Raw genomic sequence first — 25,924 nt, 5'->3', positions numbered from 1 at the left:
GATTTCTGGATTTGATAAAAACTATTTTCCTGTTTCCTCAGTCACAGAGTTCTTGTGCTACTCCAATGACTGCCGTGCAGGAGGATGTCACCACATGAAATATGTTAAAGCAGACAGAACACAAGACTGTACATCAGTACATGCACTAAGTTACCCCCAAATGCACTGCAATAAGATCAGGGAATTGTCCCAGGAGTCTCCATGGCAAACCAGTGACTGCCCAGTGGACAGGAAGATAAGACCCTGCCAGGGTCTATGTGTCACAAAACACTAAAGCATCTGAGAGCATCAACAGAGATATCTGAATTCCTTCCAAACAAGATTGGCTGGCGTTTCAATCCCTTCAGAAGTATTTTGAAGACTCTCCCAAAGCCAGGTCTGCCAAAAGGCATTTTGCAAGAGAACATTTTTAGACAGATTTAGTGTCACAAGGTGGTTTCTTCAAAAAGCTTGCCCTTGCATTGGTGCTCTCAACCCACTCCAGCAACAGCCCACCTCTTCCTCATCATAATCACCAGCCAGAGGATGGCTGTGTTCTGATGATCTCAAAGCTCAGACATCCACTCCCTGCAGTGTGACAAGCTCTCCCTGCAAGTGAAACCTCTCAGCATACAGATAGACTCAGCTTTTCATTTAAAACATCTTCAGCTTGTGTCTCTAACTTGCTGAAACACTTTAATTGAATTTATTGGCAAAGGTGTGCTTCACAGAAGGCTGTATCTATCCCTCTGAGTAGATAAGGACAGCTAGAGGTTTGACTTTACATCTGTTCACATTATGGTACAGCAATATATTGGAAAGAAAAATAAATAATCCTTCTGTGAAAATTAAATCTCTTCAGATTACACTTAAAAACTCTGCTTTAACCTTCAGGAAGCTGGCTTGGTTTATTTATTACTTTGTTTTTGAAACATTCTCCCTGCTAAACAAAGTAACCTGCTTGGGACTGATGTAGAGTTCTGCATGAGTCCCCCGTCATCCAACTGCTCTTCCATCCCAAAATACATCAGAGAAAGGTCTTGCAGGGGAAGAGACAATAAACAGTGAGAGAACAGAAAGCCAGACTCATCAAGTGTACCCAATTTGGTCTCTACCAATCCATCATAGACACTGTCATATCTGCCAAGCAGGTTCAGAAGCTTTGAGGAATCTCCAGCTTGCACAGCCAACACTTCCATGGTTATAAATTAAGAATGGCTTTGACAGCCTCTCAGAAACAAGCTCTGCACAAGGACAAAATCAGCTTCAACCATGCAGCCATTCAGTTTAGAAATGCTATGCATGTTGTTTTCCTTCACCCACATTAGCTTTTCCTTAAAACCAGCCCCTTGAGGGCACCACAGGCCCCAAAGCTCTGCACCCTTCTCCCCACTGGCTGCCTCAGAAATATGCCAGACCAGCTTATCACCTGTGTATTTTATCTTGGAAAAAAAAAACTGAAGCCAAACAAAAATCCTTGAAATTAAACTGAGGATATCCATCAACTTTTATGCCATTCTATTCAATTTATTATAAGATGACAGCCTACAGAATATTAACCACTTCTAACAACCTTCTGCCCAGCAGATGAAGTGATGGATGTAGGGAGTCTGAAGGGACAGGGGCAAGAGGGAAGGAGAGAAACAGTTACAAAACTCATGTATGGTTGCATTTTTATATACATGGGGAATTAACAGCAGCACAAAAATCATGGGATGGGGTGTGTTATATTGATGTGGTATATTGATGAATTCTTTTTGCATGCCTACAATGTTTTTTAATAAAAGGCCCAAGCAGTCCCGTTTGAAGTTATGCACAGCAAAACAGCTAATCAAGACTAGCTGATTCATCACTGCTACAAAGATTTGCACGTTTCAAACCATTAACAAACCTCTAAGTCAGCTCAACAGCCAAGTTCTTCAAATACTAATGCATAAAGCACAATAAGCATTTCTGCTCCACACACCAGTGCACTTTTTGTATTCCCCTTGGCACTCTGTCCATCCTCCAGGGCAGAGCAGAGCGGGACAATCCCCTCCCTGATGCCCCCAGGGCAGGGATGTCCCTCCTGGTTGCCAGGGCACTGCTGACTGATGTTCAGCTCTCTGCTGACCAGGACCCCCAAGGTCCCTTCCCTTGGCACTGCTTTCCAGCATCTCATTCCCCAGTCTGTCTGTACATCCACGCTCCTCCAGACACAACAAGCCCTTGCCCAGGAGACAGGAATAGGCTTTGCCAGCCATGTGAATTAACCTCCTACAGTGGTCAGTGGGGTCAGGTAAGAGTTCCAACAGTGATGTGCATTAATTACAAATACTTCGGGTAAAAGCAATGAAAATGATCAGTGGCTAGAGTTTATAACAAACAAGCTAAGACCAAAAGAATGAGAGTTATTCGGACTAACAAAGAAGAATCTGAAAAAAAATAAGAGTTTTTAAAAAGCTTCTACAAAAATAAGAGAAATCTTCTCTTCTCCCTGTCCTTAGTTGGACTGAAGACAAAATAATACTTGTAATAAATTTGCTGTGCTGACACAGGCAGGTACAACCCTGCTTTGAGCCAGGATGGACTAGGAGACCTCTTCACCTTCCAGATCTACTTCCCTATAATTTTATGAAACATTTACATACTTTTCCCATAAGGGATTGTTTCTGAAAACAGCAGTTAAAACCTACAGCTTTGGCTCTGGCCAGGTAAGGATAATCTCTCAAACAGACTTTCAGTTTTGTGTCTGTGCAAGTTATGGGGTGCTTGTGGGATTCTGATGATAACTACTGATGTAGCTACTGATGATAACCTTGAATTTGGAAAGTCAATGCTTTTAAGTAACTAAATTGCTATGTCTCAATCGAGTAATTTGTTAGATAGCAACCATTCAAATTAAAAAGTTTTGACATTATTGAATATCCCTGAAATCAGTTTTTACTGAATTGCTACAAAACATTAACTGTTTTCTATCTATTTCTTTGCATCCATTAGTACAGAAGGAAGAAGCTACTAGTCCCTAACTCAGGACCTGTATCACAGGTTATTGTTTTGCTCTCTCCTCTCTTTACAAAAGATAGAAAATGCAAGACTGTCACTTGGGAATTGGGAAAATATGAGTCTCTCTGTAGAATGGTTACAATTTTGTCAGTAGATTTAATTTTTTTTATAAAGGTCGGTGTCTGCTGAGAGGGTTTAAGAGACATGATAATCTGCCGCTATCCACTCTGAGTACTTACCTGATAGTGCACTATCCCCTCTACAGTGACAGATAGATAACAGGAGCATTAACAGAGCTAGAAAAGGCCTATTAATTCTACCTCTTAATAAACAAGCTCTGGATTGTTTCAACAGGAAAACACTAATCCAAGTAAGCAAGGAGACACTGAGCACTTGCAGGGAAGTCACTGGAGCAGAGTATGTGCTAAAGATGAAGTAAATGTTCGAGAAAGCCTGTGTGGGAAAGAGGACCAGTCAGCAAGGTATATGTTATGCTTTTTGTACACCTGGTTTGTATTGCTCTTGCTTGAACACAGAAATTTAAGTAAGCAAAAAGAGCAGGTTTTAACACTAAGCTGGGAGGATGGGATTGCCCGAGGGCAGGAGGACTGAAAGAGCAGAACCTCAGGTCCTGTCAGAGTTCTGTAAAGCAGTAACATGTCGAACTGCTCGATAAAAACCAGAGGCACAGCAACGTGATGAAGTGCATTTCAGATGAGCAGAGCCAGAGCACACAGCTTTGCTCCCTGAAGGGCTGTGCAAACACAGGAGGCAGTTTTACACAAATACAAGGGAACACAGGGCAGGGTTTAAACGTGTGAAGCTTTGCTACAGCGTGAATATGAATGAATACAAAAATACTATTTCAAGGGAAGGGTTAGCAGTGGAGCAACTGTGATAAATATCAAAGCATACACAGCAGAGTAGTGCAGTATATTCCAGTAAACACACAGCCATAAGTCATTACAGCTACCAACAGAATCCCTCCTATATCCAGAGGGATGAGGTAGAATGTCTGCTGCTGGAACAAGCCCTGAGTTAACAGGTTTGAATTGTCTCTCTGAAAGAGTGCTGGGCATTAAAAGTTTCAGTGTTAAGACAAACAACGGCACGAACAACTCAAATTAAGTTCCCTGGGGAGTCAAATGACTGCAATCAATCTACAGTGTCAAAACCTCTCCCTCTCCTTAGCAGAGCCAAAGCTGAGAGAAAGCCACAGAAGATCAGAAGCAGCTGTCAGAAGCTAATCTGGAGAGACTCCTTAAGCACTAGCAAATGCCACCGGGCCTGAGAAATCAGAAGATGATGTGCAGCAAACAAAATTCACTTCATCCCCAGCTGGCAGCCAATGGCTTAGGCTCTATCAGGGCTACCAATCTTCAGCAGCCTCTGGAACAGGCTCTGTGATGGTCATTGGTCTGCCTGATCGTGTGAGAGGAAACCCTGAAAGCTCAAAGTGCTGCAGCAAATTCCCAAACTGGAATGAGCAAAAACCTGTGCAAGCAGAGCACAGACAAGATGCCAGAAGACAGGAATCCGCCAGTTAATTCTGGCTGCACAACATTCATCTGTCTGCTTCCCTTTGCAATGTGGGGCTTTGTCTTTCAAGGTAGCAACGCGTCTGAATGAGCCAAGCAGTGAAAGTGGGATGCACCTGTGCAAGCACGAACCTATGAACATAATACACATTCCTGGACTTAAAAAACCCCATGAAAACAAAACTAATGAAAAACTCCCTCCAAAACAAAAACAAACAAACAAAAAATTGTTCAGAAATTGATAATCCACCACGGGTGTTGTATAAGAATATACCTATTCCACATTTGGAATAATCAATAACATATCAAATCAGGAGAACAAGCCAGAATATAGATTTCACTGCAGGTTGGGTTGTATCTGTAGCAGCTGGGCAGTAAATACCTTTGAAAAGCTGGGCTCAGGGAGCAGGAGCAGGAGGTAGGTGATTTGTAAATGTATTTCTTTAATCAAGAAAAATATTTTAGCATTTGCTTCTAATCTTCTGTCATAAAATAAGTGACTACAACTAAGGAAAACAGGCTTTCCTGCATTAAAAATCTAAAGCACTGACAATGTGCTTGACGGTATATTTTGCTCCACTTATTTTCAGGGGTTTGTACTCTGCCACAGATCTTACCAAATCAATACTGAACTACCCCAAAACAAGAATTCATATTTGCTCTGGATGCCTCTAATTTGAGGTTGTATGATTTCTGAATGCTTCAAGGGTACCTGCAGAACGGGTGGATGCTCTGCAAAGAAGTTAAAGCCAAACTAATTAAAAAAAAAGAAAAAAAAAGTACACACAGAATTTACTTTCATTTACAGAGGGTTTTTGGTCTCCAACTGTAAGTTAGTTCAAGGTTTCACCAGATGATTCCCCAAATTACAGGTAATACATATAATTGTGAAAGCACTGTAGCACTGAAGAAAAACACTGTTCAGCTCCCAGACCACCCTTTTAGCTGTGGCTGTGAGTAGTTTTAGGAGCTGGGAACCAAGGGGATGGCAGCAGGTCTGTCCAAGCACGGAGAGGCAGCAAGGACACAGCCAACAAACACCAAACTCAACAGGTACAACAGTGAGAGCAGCATAAAGCAGCAGGCCATCGACATTTCTGCATCTATTAGGGTCACAAAACACTGCCCCAGACTTTGCAGAATGTTTCTTTTTAAGCAGATTTTGCCTTCTAACTACATCCAGACACTCCCCCTCCCCTGCTCCCCACGAGTTTGAAGCAAATGGGAACGTTTTAATGAAGAATTTGGAAAGCAACAAAACTGACCAAGGTGTGATCTTCTATTTGGCAGAGCTATAGGGGATCAGAGACTTGTTCTACCTGCCTATAAAATGGAACTAAAGAAATCAAGAATTGAGAAAACAAACAAACAAACAAAAAAGGGAAGATTCTTTCCTATTCTTAAATCTTGTATTAAAAATGCTCAACAGTTTTAGGTTGTGCTCAGAGATGAAAATTGCCCCTAATGTCTCTGGTTTCAATCATTTCCAGTCAAACATCTGAATGACCTAATAGCAAGAGTGGGCCCTCACCTCTTGCACACAGCCAGGAAAGGGTGGAACTGAGCAAACACCTGCACTCAGCTGCACCAAAAACTTCATATTTTCCAAATTACTGTCTACACTAGTTCCCTCTCCATAATGATTATTTCCTGTGCTAGACTAATGAAGAATCAACACTCAGGTTTGGGGTTTTTTTCTGTGTGTGTTTGTTTTTTGATTTTGTTGTTGTTGCTGTTGTTCCTTTTGTTTGTTTTTCTTTTCTTTAAACAGAACAAAGAGACACTTTAAGCCTGTTCCATCTTCAGATGGGAACAGTTCTAAGAAGGAATATATTTATAGCCAATTTCGATATCTTACTGTTTGTGTTATTTCACACAGCTTTGAGAAACTACCTGGAATTTCTGGACGTTTATAAGTAAAAGTAGTGATCATTTCTAGTGAATATAAAGATGTTGGAAATACTTACACTGCAACAGAGGCACCCACTGTACCAACATATCAAAGAAGACAATGTCACCTTTAAAGACCTCTAAGTTATTGAAATCTGTATTGTATTACATCAACAATATTAATGTCATATGAATGTTTTAATTACACAAGTAATTCTTAGCAAAGGAACAGAGTCAAAAGGGGAAAACACAAGTTCATATAATAACTACCAAATAAAAATATCTTGATCTCCAAGTGAACTATTTTGCAGCCTGAAAAACAAAATTCCAACACAAATGATGCAGAGCTGAGCAGGTTTCTAGTCCTGGGCTCCTATCTGCCGTCAGGCAGCGCATGCAGTCCCAACTCTGGGTACCAGGAACTATGCCAGAGGCCCCTTACAGAGAGGTAAATGAGGTAAATGCCATCCCTGCTGCCTGCACGGGCGGGGCAGTCACTGAGCTCTGTGCAAACAAGCCCAGGCAGAGCTGCTCCAGGAACGCCACTCGGGGCCGTTTGCTCCTTCCACCTTCACACAGACAACTTTCTCATCCTTCACATACTTGACTTTGCTGGGAAAACACTCTCCTGGAAAAAGTAATTGCTTCAGAAACAACAGATACTAGAATGACAGTAATTAGGTCTGGAAGGGAGGAATAAAAACGTTCATGCAGTTAATACAAAGCAAATGCAATAGTAATGCAAATGCCTCAGTGTTTGACTTGACAGCTTATTTTTAAGGTGAGAATTTCTGCTGCCATTATTTGAAATTAGTTGCTGTTGTCAGAGAGCTTAATTTATTTGTAATTATGTAATTGAACTCCAGTGACATTCTAGGAGTAAACGAAAAGCTCCTGAGATATTCATTTTGTAATAAGGAATATCAAAATTCATGTGATAACAAATACACGCCAATTTACGTCTTCTCTTAGTATAAATAATCTTCATTAGGCCATTTTTTCATATTTGTTCCTAATTCTGCAGGAGGATTTCTAGGATTATGTGACAGCACAGATTTTACTGTAGCAAGGTTAAAATTCCATCTGCTTTTCTTGACTTTAACATTATCCAGTAAAACTGATTTGATATATAAATTTTCTTTACTTTTATTCAATCTTTTGCCAGCCTTTTCTAAATTATATTTTGAAGATAATAGCTGAACAAAGTGACATGGGTGTTTACATTAGTATTTTATTATTGCAGTTTTCTTTTCTAGACAAATATGACAGCGATCGAAGAAAGAACACAATCAATGACTTGGGGGCCCCTTTGTTTAAAAAAAAACCCCTCATTTGCATTATCAAGAAGTTATTTTCATTCAAAATTTAGTGATACCTACATCCCCTTTTATTATAAAAGGATGATATAAGCCCTAAAGCTCACTTGGTTGTTAAAACCCATAAGCTTTACTTATCCAGAAAAACCTTTAGGAAAAAAAAGTTCATACATTGGTTAGTAAAAGAGAGACCAAATCTTCCCCTCCAATGGGTGAAAACAGAAATATTTCTCCTTAGACTATTTTGCTGAAGTGTCTGGAATAGCAATTACATTTCCTGGTCACATTTTTTTTGTTCACATTCAATCCATCACATCTTTAATCTGCAGATATCACAACAAAACTGCTTTAGGTAACCACCTGAAATCATGCACCTAATTATCAGCTCTGCTTCCATTATCCCAAGAGGGCCTTTCCTTTTTCCAGGTTGGTACTAATTTATTTTCAAGAGAGAGAAAGAATCAACAATAAGAAAAAATTAATTAAGAAAACTTGATAAATACACAAGGCAAAAAAAACATCACAGCATCAGATTTTCTCTGGCTACGGTAATACACCAAAAGCAAGCAAAAGTCCTCAGTAAAGCATAAAACAGAATTCCCTCTTTGCAGCCTTTATGATTGTTAATAAAGATGAAGCCCACACTGAGAATCAAGGCACTGACAGTCACCACCTTCCTCCCACAGCCGTCTGCTGCCCACGGCGGCTGCACTCACACGGACTGAAACAAAAGTAAACAGGAGCCGGAAAACTTGAGTTCTCTTACCATCTGACAAGTCAATTAGCCCGAGGAAGTGCAAAAGTTTCAGAGAAGAGCACACCACCACTACAATCCCTAAAGTCTGGAGTCCCTCCGACTCGCCTTTAGTCCACATCCTCTAAGGCACCACACGGATACCCACTGGTGTGGCTGCAAACAACTGCCACACATCAGAAGCTGAGAAATCCTGTTTAAAGCCTTCCTTCCAGCTGCTCAGTTAAGTGCACAGCACATTCCCCTCTCTCACTCCCTCTCTTTCCAAACCTCTCCCCCTCCTCTCTCACTTGCCTGTTTTTTTTTTTTTTTCTTTTACATGCAAGCAATTTCTGCATTTAACCGTAACCTATGGTTTTATTTCCTTTCACCTCAGGGTAATTCTCTCAGGAGCTTACTCTGCCCCCGTGCTGCTAACCTCAGCAACATCTCACACAATTTTATTTTCTTTTTAAATACCTGTGATACCAGTCAACTTTTACATCTGAGAATCTGTCAGTAATCCTGCCAGTGCAGGTGCTTTTTGTCAATGCCTCTCCTGTACTGCGTGAGAGAACATGAGCCATTGCAGGGGAGGAAAGGGCTTTCCTTTTCTAAACGCCTCACCCACGCCACGCTGGGATATACACAAGCACACTTCCCACACCCATGTGTGTGCCCACACAGAGCCCAGGACCTGCAGAATAATTCCTTCTGCAAGCATCAGCTGCCCACAGCTTCCCTTGGGTTGTCTGCTGGACAGCAAGAAGTGCACCCGCCGGCGTTTCACGCGTAGCCAGGCACCGGGTGGGCCCGCACTGCTGGAACAATTCCCCTTGCAGGCAGTGATTCCCCAGGCTGCTGGCACGGACAGCACTGCTGGCTGCTCACAAGGCAATGATGTATTTCCCCGTTATCACCACAGATGAGAAGAACACTCGGCAGGTGGAGTGTTTCATCAGGTCGGCAGATGCAGCGTTGCAACACCAGTAAAAGCTCGGGTTTTCAAGCGTGCTGTTGGATGCTGGTGTTCCCACGTGGAATATTCAGGAGAACAGACATCACCCTTGCCCTTAATTTTACACTCAACTCCAGGCAAGCAGTAGGTCCCTGTCCCCACAGTCCCCAGGGAGCAGGGCAGGCTGGCTTTCACCCTCCACAGCATCTCCTGGTGCTGCCTCTGCCTGAAACTGCTGCTGATCACCAACATCAGGTGCAGAACCTCAACGGCATTTTGTGTATCACATTAACTAAATAATGCACTTGAATTGCTGAGAGATGCTCATATTAAAGCCAGGTTGGAGGTGCAGAGTACTCATGCACACTTGAGTGATCAAGTCAACAAGCAATGAACGCTTTAATTGAATTTGAGCTTTGTTTCTGCATGCAGGTGGCCAAATCACACTCACAAGTGTGTTATTCATTAGGTTCTCCGTCACTGGCATCTACCTCTCCAGAGCTCAATGGCATAATATCAAAGCCATTTCTCCTGATGAGTACTTCAGGCCAAAGGACTTTTTTGTGCTCTGCAGCATCTGCCACATTAGGTTTTCATTGCATTGCTTGTGTGGCTCTGATGCCTCATTATGGTTCATATTCCACATTCAGCTTTAAAACTGTCAAGGACCTGAAATCACTGTACTGTCAAATCTCTCCCAGACAAGTTGAGCAGAATGTGAAGGAGTAACATGTGATAAGCAGACCTAAAAACGTTCAGATAATTCCTTGGTTTATCATGTCCTATTCCCATTAAAAATCCAAACCCTACTACACAAAAAAACTCAAATAAACAAAACCCCACCCCCACATCACATTAAGCTTGGTTAGGCATATTAACACAAAAATAACAAAGTTCTTTCCTGTCTAGAGAAGGGATGTTTGTCAGATTTACTGGCTGTCTGCTGGACTCGACTGTTTTCTTAACTACTTCAGTTAAATGTTCAAAGAGCACACAGAATGAAAGAGCCCACCTCACCCACTCGTTCCCAGACACATTATTTACTTGCAGATACATCTAATCACAAAGTTTTTTCCCAGCAATGCACAAACCTCCTGAATCTAATTACCACTAAAAAAAAAAAAATAAATCAAAATTTGATGCTATGAGGAGCAAATGAAACTCAAAGCACTTGGCTCCCTCAAGCTGTGCCTTGCAATTCCATGTTCTCTCCCTGTGATGTCACTCCTCTGCAGCTACTAAAGCCCTGCAGCAGCACCTTAGCAAGAGGCAGGGGCAAGGACATGGAAAAGTGTTAGTTCTATTGTTTATGTCACTGCAATTTATGCCAAGTACAACATTTTTGATGCCTTAGGTGTTCCTGATACGAACAACTGCAAAAGAACTTGCAGCTTCAGCCCCCAGAGCATTCACTGCTTGAAGACCTCATGCGTGCCAGAAGCTCAGAATTCATTTGACAGTCTATCCAGTGCTGTCAAAGCCAAATCATAATCTTCCTGAGGTTGAGACAGTTTTCAAACAGGCTTGGAGGGAACGCTGAACGAGAATTTTCCCATTCAGGACCTTCAGGCTGCTTTGGGATCGCCTTGATGCCAGCAGTCCTACTTGGGTGTTGCTTTTCCTCTCTCATTTTCCAGAACTTCTCAAAACAGACACTTGGATCATTCTTCACTTGCTCATTGCTGCCCCAAGAACAGGGATTCTTTATGCTGGGGACCTGCTGGGCTCATGCTGTGCTAACATTTTAAGGAGAGTGCTGCCAGTTGCCTGACATGCAGAGCACCAAGTCCATCCATCCATCAAATGATCCAGTTTGGAAGCCACATGACCCAGTGTCATGGTTTACAAATAATTAAATCAAATCAAATCAGCTCCCTCCTGTTCCTTAAACACTCAAATCATCACAAGTGACTGACTGAAGAGCTGACTACAGATGTCTCATGGAAGGCAAATTCTGTGGACACCAAATACTTCTGTGTGCTTTCTCCATAATAAGAACTAATAAATAAAAGAGCTTTCCTCAACAGCTTACTGGGTCCAACACCTACAGCAATACTCATTCTTTCCTGTAGTACTGAGCTAATGAGAGGAACTGGTTCTGTGACTTAAACCAAAGAAAGGCTGTTCAGTTTAGTTCTCCAGTAGAAACTGGACTGAAATAGAGGATCATCAGCTCCTAACAAGAGACAGAAATATTCATCAGGAGTTTATTACATATTTTATTTGCGTCACTTCTGGAGCACTCAGAAAAACCAAGCCAATGCCAAATAAATAGAAGGATTCAAATTTTATTTCTACAGAATTCTACAGCCTGAAGACCACGTGTCATATAATTTCTTTTTTTCATTACCTTCTGGTGAATTTTTTCACCCGCTTAGACCTTAATGACTGTCCTACTGACACGCTAATGACCCATCTTTGCAAGAAGCACGAGCTCTTTTGTTTTCCCCTCCCCAAGGCAAGGGGGAAGGTGGATTTTGGCTGTGTTTATTCCCATTAGACAGAAAGAGGGTGGTGGCCAGAGCCACAGCGTTGAGTCCCCAGGCCAAGTTGGGTTGGGGAGTGTTATTGTTTGTTCCTTGTGTTCCATACCCAGGTATTCTTTAGGAAAGAGCTGTTATTTTCCTTTTTCATGCCTTGCAACTGGAGCCCCTTAATCTCCAAGTTGTCATTACTCGAAGGGAGGAGCTTGGGTTGTTTTTCCCATATCCTGCCCTCCTAAGGGAACGTTTCTCTCTCGTTAAACTGAGACAGCGGATCTGTCTCAGCTTTGGGATTGATGCTTCCCAAACATTTGCAAAATCCATAGTTACCCTCAGAGAGGGTAGCTTAAGGGACTAAGTGATTTTGACTAGAATCAGATGTGAAATAAATTGTACAAACTGGTTTTCTATTGTAGTCACTGAGCAACAGGTTTTGTATAACAGCAACTGGAAGAACACTTTTCTAGTTATATACAGAGAAATAGGAACTTTATAAAGATCAATCAAAATAACATGTAATACAAAGGATTTTCTGGTTTTAGAAAAATTGCTATGATGAATCACATAAATGATTCCCGTAATCTATGATCAGCCCTTAAAATTGGGTGGGGGAAAATAGTACATCACACAAAGGTGCAAAAATCACAGCAAAGTGGAGAATGATATTCCCCATAGCAGATGCTTTTTCCATGATCAAGCTATTTGGAACAGATTAACACTTTTGAAGAAGAGGATTTGTCACTACTTTGTTAAAGCAAATGCAGCATGACATGTATACACACCTTCAAGAAAATCCTGGTGGTATTCTGTGATTAGCCTGGTTTAAAACTCATAATATTGAATTTTTGACATTTTGATTGACTATTCCTTTGCTATTATACTATGATAAAGAATAAATAGGAGCATCTGATGGATCCTCCTTGTACAGTTCATTATTTCAAATACCTCTAGAATAGTTCTGTTTGTCTTCTGACAGCCAGCAGTCCTGAACAGTCTTCTAATGTGGCTGTTGACCATAAATATGTTTCCACTGCAGATCTCTGAAGCCCTTCCACTTCTGTTGTGTTGTAGAAGGGGCATAATAAGACCACTCACAGCATTACAGGTGGCTACAGCATCAAGAGTATGAAGGTATTATTCTATATATATTGATCCAATACGATCTCTTTGTGTGTGCATAAAGTCAGTGGGTTTTATTGCTGCTTTAAAGCTATTCAAAGCAAAATGAAAACTAGGCCTGTCTCATGAGTGATTTTAACTTACCTAGTCCCAAGCAATGATATTTACTGCTTAAATTGCAGGTTTTTTTATCAGTTTGCCTTGGTCACCAGTCATGTCTCTGTCCTGTTCACCACAGGTGATTAAGCCCCTTCTGTGTTTCTCAGACTTCTCTGGATCTGACTAGTCCCAAGCAATTTGTGCCATCTGCAAACTGTGTAGAGAAAAAAACTACTTTTTGATAACTGCTGACTGTAATTTAAAAAAAAAATTACGCTGTAAATTAGGAAGTCTGGTATTTAGGTAACTGATGATTTAGAGCCCTCTCTAAAGTAGAATCTAAGCTAAACTAACAGCCATTTGGTGCCACTGAGCTCAAGTCCTGCCCATTTGCATCACTGCAACTCCACCCTGACCCCTCTGCCTGCAAACTAAATGTACTTCACATCACGCTGGTGTTTCCCAGCAGTGATTCACCAGCTAGGATTATTTTTGTGAAAGTCCTTGCTAATTACCACTTATTACTTTTGTCACCAGAGGTGCATTCAGTAGAAGGATAGGTGAACCACAAACACCTCATTAGTTAGTTAAGATAATACAGAATTTTAGATGCTTTTCTATTAGTGCTGCCCAGGGAGCTGGGAAGAAAAAGCTCAGTTCATCAGTTTGCCATTTCCCTGCTGTGTGAGTGTAATCAGCAGATTAACCCTTTTCCTGACATATCAGTTGTTCTACCATAACAAAACCAGCTATAATTCCTTCAGATTCCCCCCTTAGTTCAGTTCTTCTGATTCATGTGAAGGTGCTGCTTTCTGATTTCTACCAATGTCTCCTTGCTGGCTGACAGTGGAAGGGTGTAGTTGGATTGAAGGACCTGTGGACAATTTATGAAGAGAAGTAGGAGGACCCCACATATTTTTTGCCTTTCAGAGCTGGTGATTCCCAGCCCTTTGTGAGCCTGTTGGCACAATTCACATCATCAGCTTCACAAAACAAAAAGGAATAGCTTTGAAAGATTGCAGAAATCTAATACATCACTAATGACTTTTTCCAGAACAATTGACAGTACAGACAAGCACACTGAAGTTATCACAGACTGCACAAGGGAGGATTTGGCTTTACTCTGGACCTCCTGATGACAAAACTGGTGTGTGTTAGCAATGCACACCCTGGTCAAAGTCACAGCAAGCCATCTATGGAGCTACAAGTTATGAGAGGACCAACAACTAACAGAGAAACCATGGAACCCTGGAGGACTAACTTGAACCACAGTTTACCTGCACACTGCCTGAAATTGGGTAGTCTGTAATTGAAGCAACATATAATTAATGAAAGGGTAGCAAGAACCTCTCCCAGCTACTAAATATCATTGACAGGCTCCATTGCACTTTTCTATTTAGCTAGCTTTCCCCCCTTTTCTAGTTTTTTAAATGTAGATCAACCCAGTTACATAAACTACAGCAGCAAACGTATCAGCCTCCTCCAAGAGCACACACTTGCAGAAGTGCTCTCAGGATTGGCCCAAGGAAGTTCTCCAGCACGGAACTTTCTCTCTTTTCAGCACTGTTGCTGAGGCTGAAGGGACTGCTAACAATGACTTAATAACCTCAGCTGCACTAGGAGGGGAGACAGGGAAAGGCTGCAGGATGTTTCCAGTTGTCCTACTTTTAAACAGGCAGTGAAAGTTGAGTAGGACACATGCTGGGAGAAAAAGAGGAGTAGGGGAGAGAAAGTGAAAATTTAGAAGAAACAGGCAAAAAAAGGTATTTCAAGTATGAAATGAGGAGCAATGAATAAGGGCATGTAAAAGGAAGAACAGATCTGTGAGGGACTGGGATGGGGCTATATATGTACAACATAAAATGCTTATAAAATAGAAAACTTGTTCGTTCAATTATTCTGGGGGTTCATTCCCCAGATAGGGAAAATGCCACTGAATGAGTCCCTGCAGCCAACCTCTACTGAGCCCCACACACTCAGTCCCCAGCAGAGCATTTTCCCTGGAGCCTGTGCTCAGAGGTGAGCACACCTCATCAGCAAATGCCTGTCCCTGAGGGAGGAACAAGCAGCCAAAAGAAGCTGTTAAGAAGCCCAAATAACCAGAAGGCACCAACAGATATCCTGCCTGGGAGGGAAAACTGAACTCTGTAAATACAAGAGACTTCATGTGGTCTCCCTCTTCTCTCTCTCCTTCCCTCTGGTCACTCCTGCAGCCTGAGCCATATGAGTTGGGAACCATTTCTTCCTCTTCTCCTCCTCCCTCCTCTCCAGTCAGCACCATGTGAATCAGCAGATCTTGTTGGCAACCATTTTTTTTTCTCCCTTTCCTCTCTCTCCTTCTTCTCTCTTTCTTGTTCTTCACTTCTTACATTAAATCATGTTTTCTCACCACTTTTCATGCTGTCCTGGATTTCTTATTTTTAAGTGACCTTAAGGAATGAATACATGCACAAAACATTCTATATAAACCTGCTTTTCTTTCACTTACTGAACTGCTATTACTCTTGTATTTAAATATTCTTTCTGGCTTTTAATCTTCATTTTGCCATCTATGCATTAGTTGCACTTAGTTGTTTAGTTTTTCATTGGTAATTTGTAGTCCTGCACACACAGCTTGAAAATTTAATTTAATCAGTTATTTGCATAATTATACAGCAAAAGATAGTGCCACAAAAATAGGGTTACCACATGGAGATCAGAGTAATAAATTCATGAAAGTATTATGAAACTGTATAAAACTGTATTTTAGATACATCACAGTGAATTATGAAATAGTACCACACTCTTTTAGATACACCATGGTCTCAAATCACACCATCCCAAAAAATCTTTGAAAATCTGTATTAAGAAGCAAAACTCTGAGCAAACAAAAAAGCTAATTTATAAAGCCTGAGGTCAAACTTGTCTAAAGCAGTTTGTAAAGTATAACGTAGTCAATAAAACCTGAAAAAGCTGTTTGTGGTTTAGAACAAGTAGTCCTAAATACGTGTAAAGACAACTTTTAGGGGGCTGTCTGGAAAGGGGGATGGTTTTGGTTTTACCAGCACAGCTCCCACTTAGATGGATGGCAGCAGCTCCACGTAACTTGGTCAGCAGAAAAGTCAGCTCTCAGTTTACCAGACTGACCCTGATTTATGAATTACAGTTTAACTGCTCCTCTGGTGGCAGCACTATTTAAATTCTGCTTCTTGACACGACCCAGGAAGGCTGACGTTCATGGAAACAAAGCCCATGGAGAGCTGCAATACAGGTGCACATGACACAAACTGTACTTAGGATGGTAAAGCGAAGCAGCAGCCTTAGATAATCAACCTCCTTCATGCATCTTTCCTCAGGGATATCCAAAAATATTCTATTACCAAGCAAGCTGGATGATGGAGATGGAGCCAGCATCCTTGCTCACTCCCACATTGCTGCTTCCAGTCAGGCAGCAGGGGAGAACACAAGGAACAGAGCACAGCAACAGCATATATAGGCCAGGTGGGACAGGGCTTGCAACGACCTGGTGTAGCAGAAAGTTGCCACATGGCAACCAAACAAGATGAAATTTAACATCCCTTCCAACCCAAACTACTCGATGATGTATTTTTTGCACAGGTGAACTGGAAGGACAACAAAGCAAAGTGTTAAACTCTGAGCTGAAGCCTTCAAGAAAATCAGAAGATCAGGAAGAAAAGTAAAATACTCAAAATATATATAAAAAAACGTTTTAGATGCATGGAAAAAAAATCAGTAAGGAAAATAAAGGTGCCAAGGGTATCCTGCAGGTATATTTACATTCTGAATTCAAGCTTAAATTCAAGGGCAAAAGCAAACTGAAGTAGATTTATGACTCTAATGTCACATCTGGGAAAGGGCAACACAGGTAGAAGGATGATTTGTATACAGCACATCCCCGGTCTGTAAATATTCATATTTGGGGTACACTATGTATCATGCACACTTCAGCAGGTAGAATACTCCCTCAACAATCCACAATCTTGTTGAAAAATTATGTGTATCCCAGTTCCATTTCCATGATGAAGATGATATCTGAAGTATGGTGGGGTGAGAGGAGGGTGAATTTCTTCAGTGGCCTTCAACAGGCAAAACTCAAAGCCCAACTTTTTTTCCCAAGAAAGTGTAAGACCCTCAAGAGTGAGCTCTTTAAGTATACAAAAACGTTCCAGAAGATTTATTGCAAGGAGATGAGGGTTTTTGTCTCTTTCCCAGAGACAGCTTTAGATGTTTTCTCCTCCTGCATTCGAGAGGAACTCTGGTTGAGAAAAGAGTTGTTCTTGCAGACCCCACAGTGTGGGGATGACAAAAGCCCTGAGAAGAACAGAGGGTGTGTCTTTCCCAGGCCAGTGCAGTTTTATGCCAAAAATGTTAAGTGTTCTCGGCTTTTGGTGATAAATGTTACTAAATCCTTTCATTGCCTGGTACTTTAGGGGTGACTGAGCATAATCTTCCCTTGCAAGCTCCTCGGAAAGAGAAACATTCATCTGCATGAAAGTTTCTGGATCTTATTGCAAAGGCACTTATCCTCTGAAGGAAAAGAATTACACACCTGTTAGGTTTAATCCCAGTACCAAATGGGACAAAACCAGGTTCCAGGAACAGGAACAGTGTTCAGTGTGTTTTAGAAGTTTAAATTTTGGTTGGTTCAAGTACAGGAAGATTATCGCCCCTCCAGAACATTACAGCTGACTACCCAAAGAGCTTTTTAAGGAAAGTTGATTAAATATGTCCTTGTCAATTAATTAGATATTTTCTTAATGGTCTGTAGTAGTCGCTGGCAATTTTAATAAACCTTTGTCTCTACTTAAACGTTCCTGTCAATCTGCTGATTGGAACCCATCCCAACTAAAGAAAAAGTGCACGACAGAAGACACTACTTCCCCCTTCCTCCCTGCAATTTCATTAAACCAAAGCTTATTAATTGCAAGGAAAAAAGTGCAAAGCTTAATTGCCATTATTAAACTAAATATCATGGATGCATCAGTGGATGCCTTGTGACTGCTCAAATACACCCTTGCTCAGGCCTTGAGGGTAACACATTTACATGAAATGAAAGGATATTTCAGTTGTCGGTACTTGTTCTGCTCAGAGTGGTTTCAGGCAAAGAACAAACCCCAAAATCTAGCAATCGTGCCAAATTATATCCAGAGGTATTGGAGATAACAGTTTAGTTAATGTAAAACATGAAACACTCTTCAACACGTTAAAGAATCCTTGGCTGGATCTTTCTCTATCCTTAAGCATTTTACATTCACAGTAGCTAATTACTATTAACTCTTTTGTTAATCATGCACTACAATAAACTCGGGTTTATATTAGATTTATCTTCCAGATATATTTTGAAAAAAGTACTTATATGAATTCTAGAGATGTATCTCTTGATCTCTGCCATTTCCAGAGAGAAAAAAAAGAAAAAAAAAAGATGGCACACATCCAAACTCTTAACTCTCTCCTCAATAAGGAACTACTAAGCAGTATTCCATTTCCATCAGGCCATCAGAATTGAAGGATGCTTCCCTGCAGAAAAAGAAAAGCATGTAGGATAGCACGAAAGGATAGCGGAAATTCTTCAAATTCTGGCAAATCAGGAAATCATTCCACCAGTTTAGGCTTCTTAGACAGAACTATAGCACTCTGGTGGAGCAAATGTAACCATTTGGACTACTACATAAAAGTTTAGTTTTCTTGAGGGAAGCTGCATGAACTATGCTGAGAGAATACCCAGTTTTCTGCCCTCCTGTTTGGTGTAATACTTAGTTGTCACCAAGGCAGCCTTTACAGACTGGCCATTGCCTACAGCTGAACTGGAGCAGAGGCTCTGCTGGCAGCATTAGTGACTTTCTGCCTGGTTTCACCCTTTCAGCTGCATGGGCTGCTTACAGCAGGGATTGCTTTTGGATTAAGCAAAATGTGCATCTGTATCTTAAGGCATTATGGAAAAACTTATACATCATGATTATGGTGGTTTGGGGAAAAGATTCAGACATCTATTTGTGAATATGTGAAGCTTTGTGAGCCTGAAAACTTTGTAAGACTCTCGAATCATCCAGTTCCACAAAGTGCACTAATCCTGTTTCAGTTGCTACCTCCAATATCATCAAAACAGGAAAGTGGAAAACCATTTGATTTCACACCCTGAGAACGTGGGCAGATTGCCATGGATCCTGCTAAATAGCTGTTCTAATCAGGAGGGAATTTTCTGGTGCCTAGTTTTTTTGTCCAGGTTGCAAAGCTGCAATCTCCTGTGCCAACCTGCACAAAAATTCAATTCCTGGATACCAGGTAGGCAGTCTGGAGGTATGAGCACGAGAAAGCATTAACACTTAGGTTAGATTTCTTCAGACCTGAGTATAAACTATTTTCCAGTTGAAAATATATCTCTATATATCTATCTATTTATGTGTATCTTCTCGAACCACAGATAAGTGTCTGGAAAGTCAGTTAAGAGAGAAACAGCATCTCCTCAATTGACATAATCTCAAGTCCACTAAAATTCCACTATTATAACTCTAGAAATAGAAGGTGAAGTTGGTGTATTTATTCAATACATTCTCTTCAGTTTATACAGTAATTGGGCTCAGAGGGGTCATTAGACAGCACATAGACTCGAAAATGCCATACAACAGCTTTAAACCTGAAGTGTCAGCTGAGGGCTCTGGTTATCACTTGTTTATGATGATGTTAACTGCATGGACCTTAATTGACTTTAATGGCACAATGTCATTTCAGGCTTTGCTTTGGTCTCTGCTACAACTCCAAGGCACAGAGACAAGGGAATTAACTGTGCCATAAAGCTGACAAGGTTTTGTTTTCGTGCTAACAAAAGCTGAACTGACAAATCTTAAACAGGGGCTGTACTTGAAAGGAAAGCTGCACCTTGCCTTGTGAGGAATTGCCAACACTGAGCTGCATGGGACCAATTTCTTCACTTCCTCTCTGGCTTGGTGTGCTGGAGGGAAGGGATGCAGACTGCCACCTGCATAGCCAGGCAGCAGCGAAGCAGGGTCAGCTCATCGTGCTTTGTACCACAGTGGCCCCACTGCCACTCGGTGTGGGCTCGCTGCAGGCACAGAGAGCTGGCAGTACATGAGCTGGATGTGTCTGTGTGTGAAGTCCTTTTCTGCACACCTGTGTTCTGCCTGACTGTCTATAAAACACCCAATAGTTTGGCTTTGGTGGTAGTGCCCTATTTCTATCACCTTCATTTTTCTCTTGGGCACATCTAAGTCAACACTACTTTGATACTGGAGTTGTTACTTTCTCACTGTGGTTCAGTCTTGCCTGGCTGAGGTGTTGCTGTGTTTCAGTGCTGTTATAGTACTCCTTAGTTACTGCTGAGTTACCCACGTAAATGCTATTACTTGTGTGAAACAATAACTAATAGGGGGTGTCAGCCCTTGCCTGCTCCTAACGCTCCAGGCAGTCGCAAAAAGAGAGAAAAGATGAATGTTAGCCCCCTCTAGAAAAAAAAAAACTTTAGGGAAGGCACAAACCAACACTTCCCCATCAGGGGAAGGTAGTTCCAATATTGGGGAATTAACAAGTTTCTGTAATTAGCCAATTGTCTTAGATGTAATTCATTAAGAAGCTGCATGTTCTCATGTCATTAACTCCTCCTCCCAGCTTCCACTTTCCAGCTAATTCTGGTTGCAGAAAAGGGTGCGAGAAGTAAGACCCAGCAAGAGACATCTGGTGCACCTGCTGCAGTACCAAGCACAGTGTGAAGCTGACCCACATCTCTGCTCCAAGAAATAAAGCTGGAGGGACTCAGCAGCTGCAGGTTTGCCCAGAGCCAGCTGCCATTACACAAAGGATGGGTCATTTTAAGTATTAGTCTGACCATGATATTGAACTAGAGAAGAACTGGCTCAGATCAAGGCAGCACAAACCTCCGTGCAGGGCAAATCTTGTGTACCAAAACACTCAGGATGCACTATCTAGAGTCATCTTAGAAAGGTCCTCCAAGACCCTGCTCTGCCAACGCAGCTTGTGCTCAACACATAGCAAAAATCAGCAGAGAGGCAGGTACAGGAAGCCTTAAGTCACATCTCTCTGTTTCCTATTGCTAGGTCTGGGCTCAAATATTAAAGCCTGATATATTCAAAGGGTATGAGAGTAGCAGCTCTTCAGTTCTGCCTGAAAACCACTGATGGAGAAGGTATGTTAAATTCCCTTTCACAGCAAATTTTTTTCTAAGCTATCAGCTCGGCTCTCTGCCTCCTTTCTTTTTTAGGATTAAAGAGGAGGAAAAAACCACATCAATTGGTTTTGCTTCCATTTCTGCTTATAAATCAAGCCATAAAATCTGTTTTAACCTCTGTCTGATCACCAGGGAAACATTCACTAGCTGCTTTTGGAACTGGCACTGCAACTGGGGCTTCTTCTAGTGTAGGATTATTTCTTGAGAAGCAAAGGTCTCCATTTCCTAGCTATAAAAAACCAGAACTAAGTCCTGAGAACCTTCCTTTTGTAGTATGTCTGTGGATATCTTTTCCAATTCTGGATGATATGGTTGGCACACAACATTGCTTAAATGAGCTTTAAGCCGTACAGTGCACTGAAATTTAACAAATTACTAAGAAATGGGAGAAAATGCCCACACCCCCTGTGTAATAAGCAAAGAGCTGCAAAAGAAAGCAAACGAGCAAATTCTCTTGGTAGAAATTCATCTTATGTAAATATAAAGCAGTAGGTAATTGCCACTACTACTACAGAGCTTTCACCTATAGTTTTGGAATATTTTACAAAGAAAACTCTAGTAAAGAAATCAAAAGAAAGCAAGGGAATATTTCCTAGAGACCTGAAGGGAAACAGGGCCAAAGGTCAGGTTTCTTGAGTTTTTAAAGAATCTCAGTTTGCTACTCTGCCTTCTTACCTGAACTCCTTAATTCGACTTATTCAACCTCAGGTACATTCACAGTATTGCCTTCCTTTTTATTCCCTGATTTTATGACCAGTTAATACTGCTTCAAATTACTTACCCACTAAAATCTATTTTTCTTCCATTCAAAATCACTGATTTGAAAACTTCACTATTCCTTGGCCACTGTTGAATAGCCTTATCCTTTAGAAAACTTCAGAAGAAGGAAGAATATGCAGAGGAGGGAGAAAAAACAAGACAAAAGAAGGAAACGGGGAAAACTGGATGATAAATCAAGACTAAAAAGAAGAGAAAGATTGGATAAAAGCCAGATTACCCATGCCACACGTATCAGCAAAACTTATGTTGATTTTTCCTCTAATCTCTAAATAGAGATGCCTGCCTGTGTTACAAGAAATGTGTCGATTTACTGAACCAACCTTGAGAAAAAAATGCATTTCAAAGTCAGAGAAAAGTTAAAAATAGCCTTAAAAGCAGCTCAAAACCCAGGATGGATCTAAAGCATCTATCTACATGCAAATACTTCCGGAGGCATGAGAAGTATAGCCTAACATAAGGTGCTCCTGGTCCAAATCTGCAGTTACCCATCACAAGTATTTCTGTTACCTCTGCAGGCCATACCAGGCACAGACAAAAAGAAGGCAGAGGTCTGCAGGAGGTTGTCCCTGTAGGATTTAATTTTAAGGAGTGAGAGACTCATTTGGAATTCTGCTGAGCAGTGACCATGCTTGGACTCAACACTGAGCAAATCACAGCAGAACTGCAGCTCATTCAGCTTCACAGGGCAGCTCTTGAGGCCCTTTGCTTTTACTCAAGCAAATACCCAGGAAGCCATCCTGACCTTGCAGAGAGAAAAAAACATGACAATCAGGATGGGGAAAAAAAAAACCCACAAACTAACAACAAAAAGCCCCACGGAAGCACTAAGGCTCTGAAGGTGTTGAAAGGGAAACAAACACTGAAGGGAAATGCAGTATTATGTTTGTAGCTCATGGCTGAGCATTTTGATTTTTTTAAAAAATTAAAAACCCACCAATTTTTTTTCTGAGCAGTAACAGGTTTAACTTCATTGGGAAGCTGCTTGTTTGATTGAAAAAAAAACTAAACATAATTTGCAAATTCTATTTTCTCTTCAAAAGGCTCTTTCAGAGCCAACTCGGGTATAGTACAGCAAAATCATACAGTAATTGGATCAGCAGTAACACTTTCCTCAGCAGTGAGGACAAATGAATTCTGCACTTGTTCCAAGAACTGTCTCAGCCCACATCACCCAGAGAGCAGAGAACAAGCTCACTTTGGTGCAGAGGAAGGCTGAGAGGACCAGCAGACAGAATAATCACCATCAGAATAAAGGGGTGTCCCAAAAGACAACGTTCTGTACAATCTATTGGATATTATATCTCCAAGGGCTGTTTTCTGCCCCTGGAAGCAGCAGCAAGGGCAGTCCCAGTAACTGCAGGATGGGCAGAACACCAAGGGGACCACTGAGGCAGAACAAGGTACATGCATGAGCACAGGCTGGAGGTGATTTTATGTCCCATCTCCAACACCCTCAGTCAGTTTTCTAACAGTTAAAGTGCTGTTTAGGAGAACTGCCATACTTTGTACCAAACCTATGAGATCAGCCGTGCCTTTGGCATTTAAAACTGCAGATTAAAATTAGAGGAAGTTTGGGGAAACCCACTACTATTTGTATATGTGCCTAATAAGGTTTCTAGTGTCTGCTTTTTATTAAATAAGGGTGTTTGAGAGAGAGAAAGAACACACATTAGGAGATCCATGAAGTTACTTATGAAGATAATCCAATTGGGTATTTTCAGCACTGCTTCAAAAAGATCCTAAAGCTGCTCACTCAATTTATACTGATTCAGAATTTTCTGTCTCCCCAACTATCCACACACCTTGAGATGGAACAGTTGGTTCTGCTCTGACATTGATTACATCCATTCAATGCAGAAGTTCAATAACACATTGGAGAAAGAAAAAGTCCCCTTTGGGATTCTCTTGCCTTCATTCCTGAGCCTGCATGTATTTTTGGGTACCCTCAATAAAAAAGTAGATTTAAACAGACTGAGTTACTTCCATAAAATCAGTCCAACCTACTCTCCAAAGCCAGGGTCCTTCCAGAAGTCTCAGTTGTAATCTCTTCCACAGTCCAGTGTTTTCCAGCACTGAATTTACACTGGAGAGTTCCAGAAGCATGCTGGGAAGTCAAATACACAACTATAATACTGCTTAAGCCACAGGAATTTTAAGCCCACTTTACATTAAGCTGGACCCTTACCTAACACCAGGCAAACACAGTCTTTGTAGACAGGCAAAGGTATTTTAAGTCCCTTTCCAACAACACTTTTTGTTCACCAGTGAGTAATAGAAATCCATGTGTAAAAGACCTGTATGTTATGCCAGCAGGAATTACTGGGTAATGCATAAGACTGAACATTTTTGTGCATCTTGGTTCTCAGAATTATGCCAGATCACTTCTCTGAGGTCATTTGTAATCATCACCTGCAATGCCAGCAATGCCTGCAGTGTTTCTCCTCCCAGGTCTTAATACAAGTAATTTCTCTCACGTTTTCCTATACCATCTTAGAAAAAAAAAAAAGAAAGATTTGGTCTGTTCCAAGAAGAGAATCGTTCACCTGTACATCCTATGCTAAATTCTCAGGTGGCAACATTTTACTTCAGCAACTCATAAAAACCCTGACATTCATGCTGGACTCTGAGTTATAATCAAGAGCATAAAAAGGCAGGTTACAAATCTCCAAGGGTGATTAATGTTTCTGAAGTGATAAGCTCTGCAGAAGTAATTTGAAATACATAATTTCTCACTGCTCAGGAGAAAGCAACAATTTTAAAGTGACACAGGGAAAGGCAATCCATAACAATAAGGAGGCACTTACATGTGGTGGTCTACCCAGAAAACCATTTACAGTCTGTAAGAGGTTTTCATTAATTATGTCCAGCATCGATACAAATGGACAATTAATTAACGTGTATTTGGGAAGCAATACTTCTTTTGCACAGGGAGTTTTTTAAAGTTCCGTGTAGACAGAGAATAAAATAGCTGTAGCTGAAAAACTCAGTACAGCAGATTTAATAACCTTCACTTAGATACATTATAAAGCTATTAAGTGTCTGCCATTCAGGAGATTATTGGAGGTATGCCATATATTTTACTATTTCAAGGCCAAGACATGAGGAAAAGGATGGGGGGGGGGGGGAGGACGAGAAGGAAATTTAATGGACCCATCCAAGGAGCTCTTCTCAGCAATTTTGCCTGACTGGAAAATTGTCTGCTTCAAAGAACAGAAACCTGAAGCTTTATTAGTAATGAGACATCTCAAGTTTCCAGTGAACTGAAAACAGAAGTACCACACATTTCATATTGTATCTTCACGTCACACACAGTCCCTGTTTTCAAATGACTTTCTGAAGGACTAATTTGTGCATGACATGACAGAGAGGAGAATGGGGAATCTTAAAATAAAATACTTCCAGTGGTTCAGAAAATACGATTTGTCTAGGAATCAGGTGTTTTAACCCTGCCCAAATTCCAGTGCAGATGTGCAGACTTTTTATGCATATCTTTGTGTGAGAGGGAGTAAACCCATGCTCACTGCAGAGCAAACCAGGAAAACTATTGGAATATAAGTTGGATTGGTTTTTTTTGTTTGTTTGTTTTTGTTTTTTCTCCATGAGTAATAAGCTGGAGCAGCACAAAGCTGGGGAGGAAGGCTGTGTGGCAGAGGGCTGACTTCTGTGCAGGGTGTTTTCAACAACGCATTAACATCCTTTCCTCCACAGAGCCAATTTATCTGGATAGGCTGGAGAGTTGGGCTGATTCCAAGGGGATGAGGTTCCACAAGGCCAAGTGCCGGGTCTGCACTTTGGCCACAACAACCCCCTGCAGCGCTACAGGCTGGGCACAGAGTGGCTGGAG

The 25,924-nt window shown here is 41.2% G+C and overlaps 1 protein-coding gene across 8 annotated transcripts in view; it reads right to left on the bottom strand.

Moving 5' to 3' along the window:
* The window catches only part of LOC114066114 (Kv channel-interacting protein 1), a 242,411-nt gene that overhangs the window by 39,904 nt on the left and 176,583 nt on the right, over nt 1-25,924 (bottom strand). The window contains exon 2 of one of the 8 annotated variants that reach the window (XM_027900530.1): nt 13,146-13,307. The exons of 6 other annotated variants lie outside the window; for them this stretch is intronic. Coding sequence is in view for 1 of the 2 variants with exons in the window: in XM_027900527.1 (XP_027756328.1) it covers nt 8,475-8,583 (109 nt within the window). In the remaining variant the exon portion in view is untranslated. Of the gene's footprint in view, nt 1-8,474; nt 8,640-13,145; nt 13,308-25,924 lie in introns of those variants that run through there. One more of the 8 variants, XM_027900527.1, reaches the window with a different exon arrangement.

Source organism: Empidonax traillii, unplaced genomic scaffold (assembly GCF_003031625.1).
Source record: "Empidonax traillii isolate 1590-97213 ecotype Southwest subspecies unplaced genomic scaffold, ASM303162v1 scaffold735:size313519, whole genome shotgun sequence".
Classification (NCBI taxonomy): domain Eukaryota; kingdom Metazoa; phylum Chordata; class Aves; order Passeriformes; family Tyrannidae; genus Empidonax; species Empidonax traillii.
The sequence above is the reverse complement of the archived record's forward strand: the minus strand, read 5'-3'. Positions and strand labels throughout refer to the sequence as shown.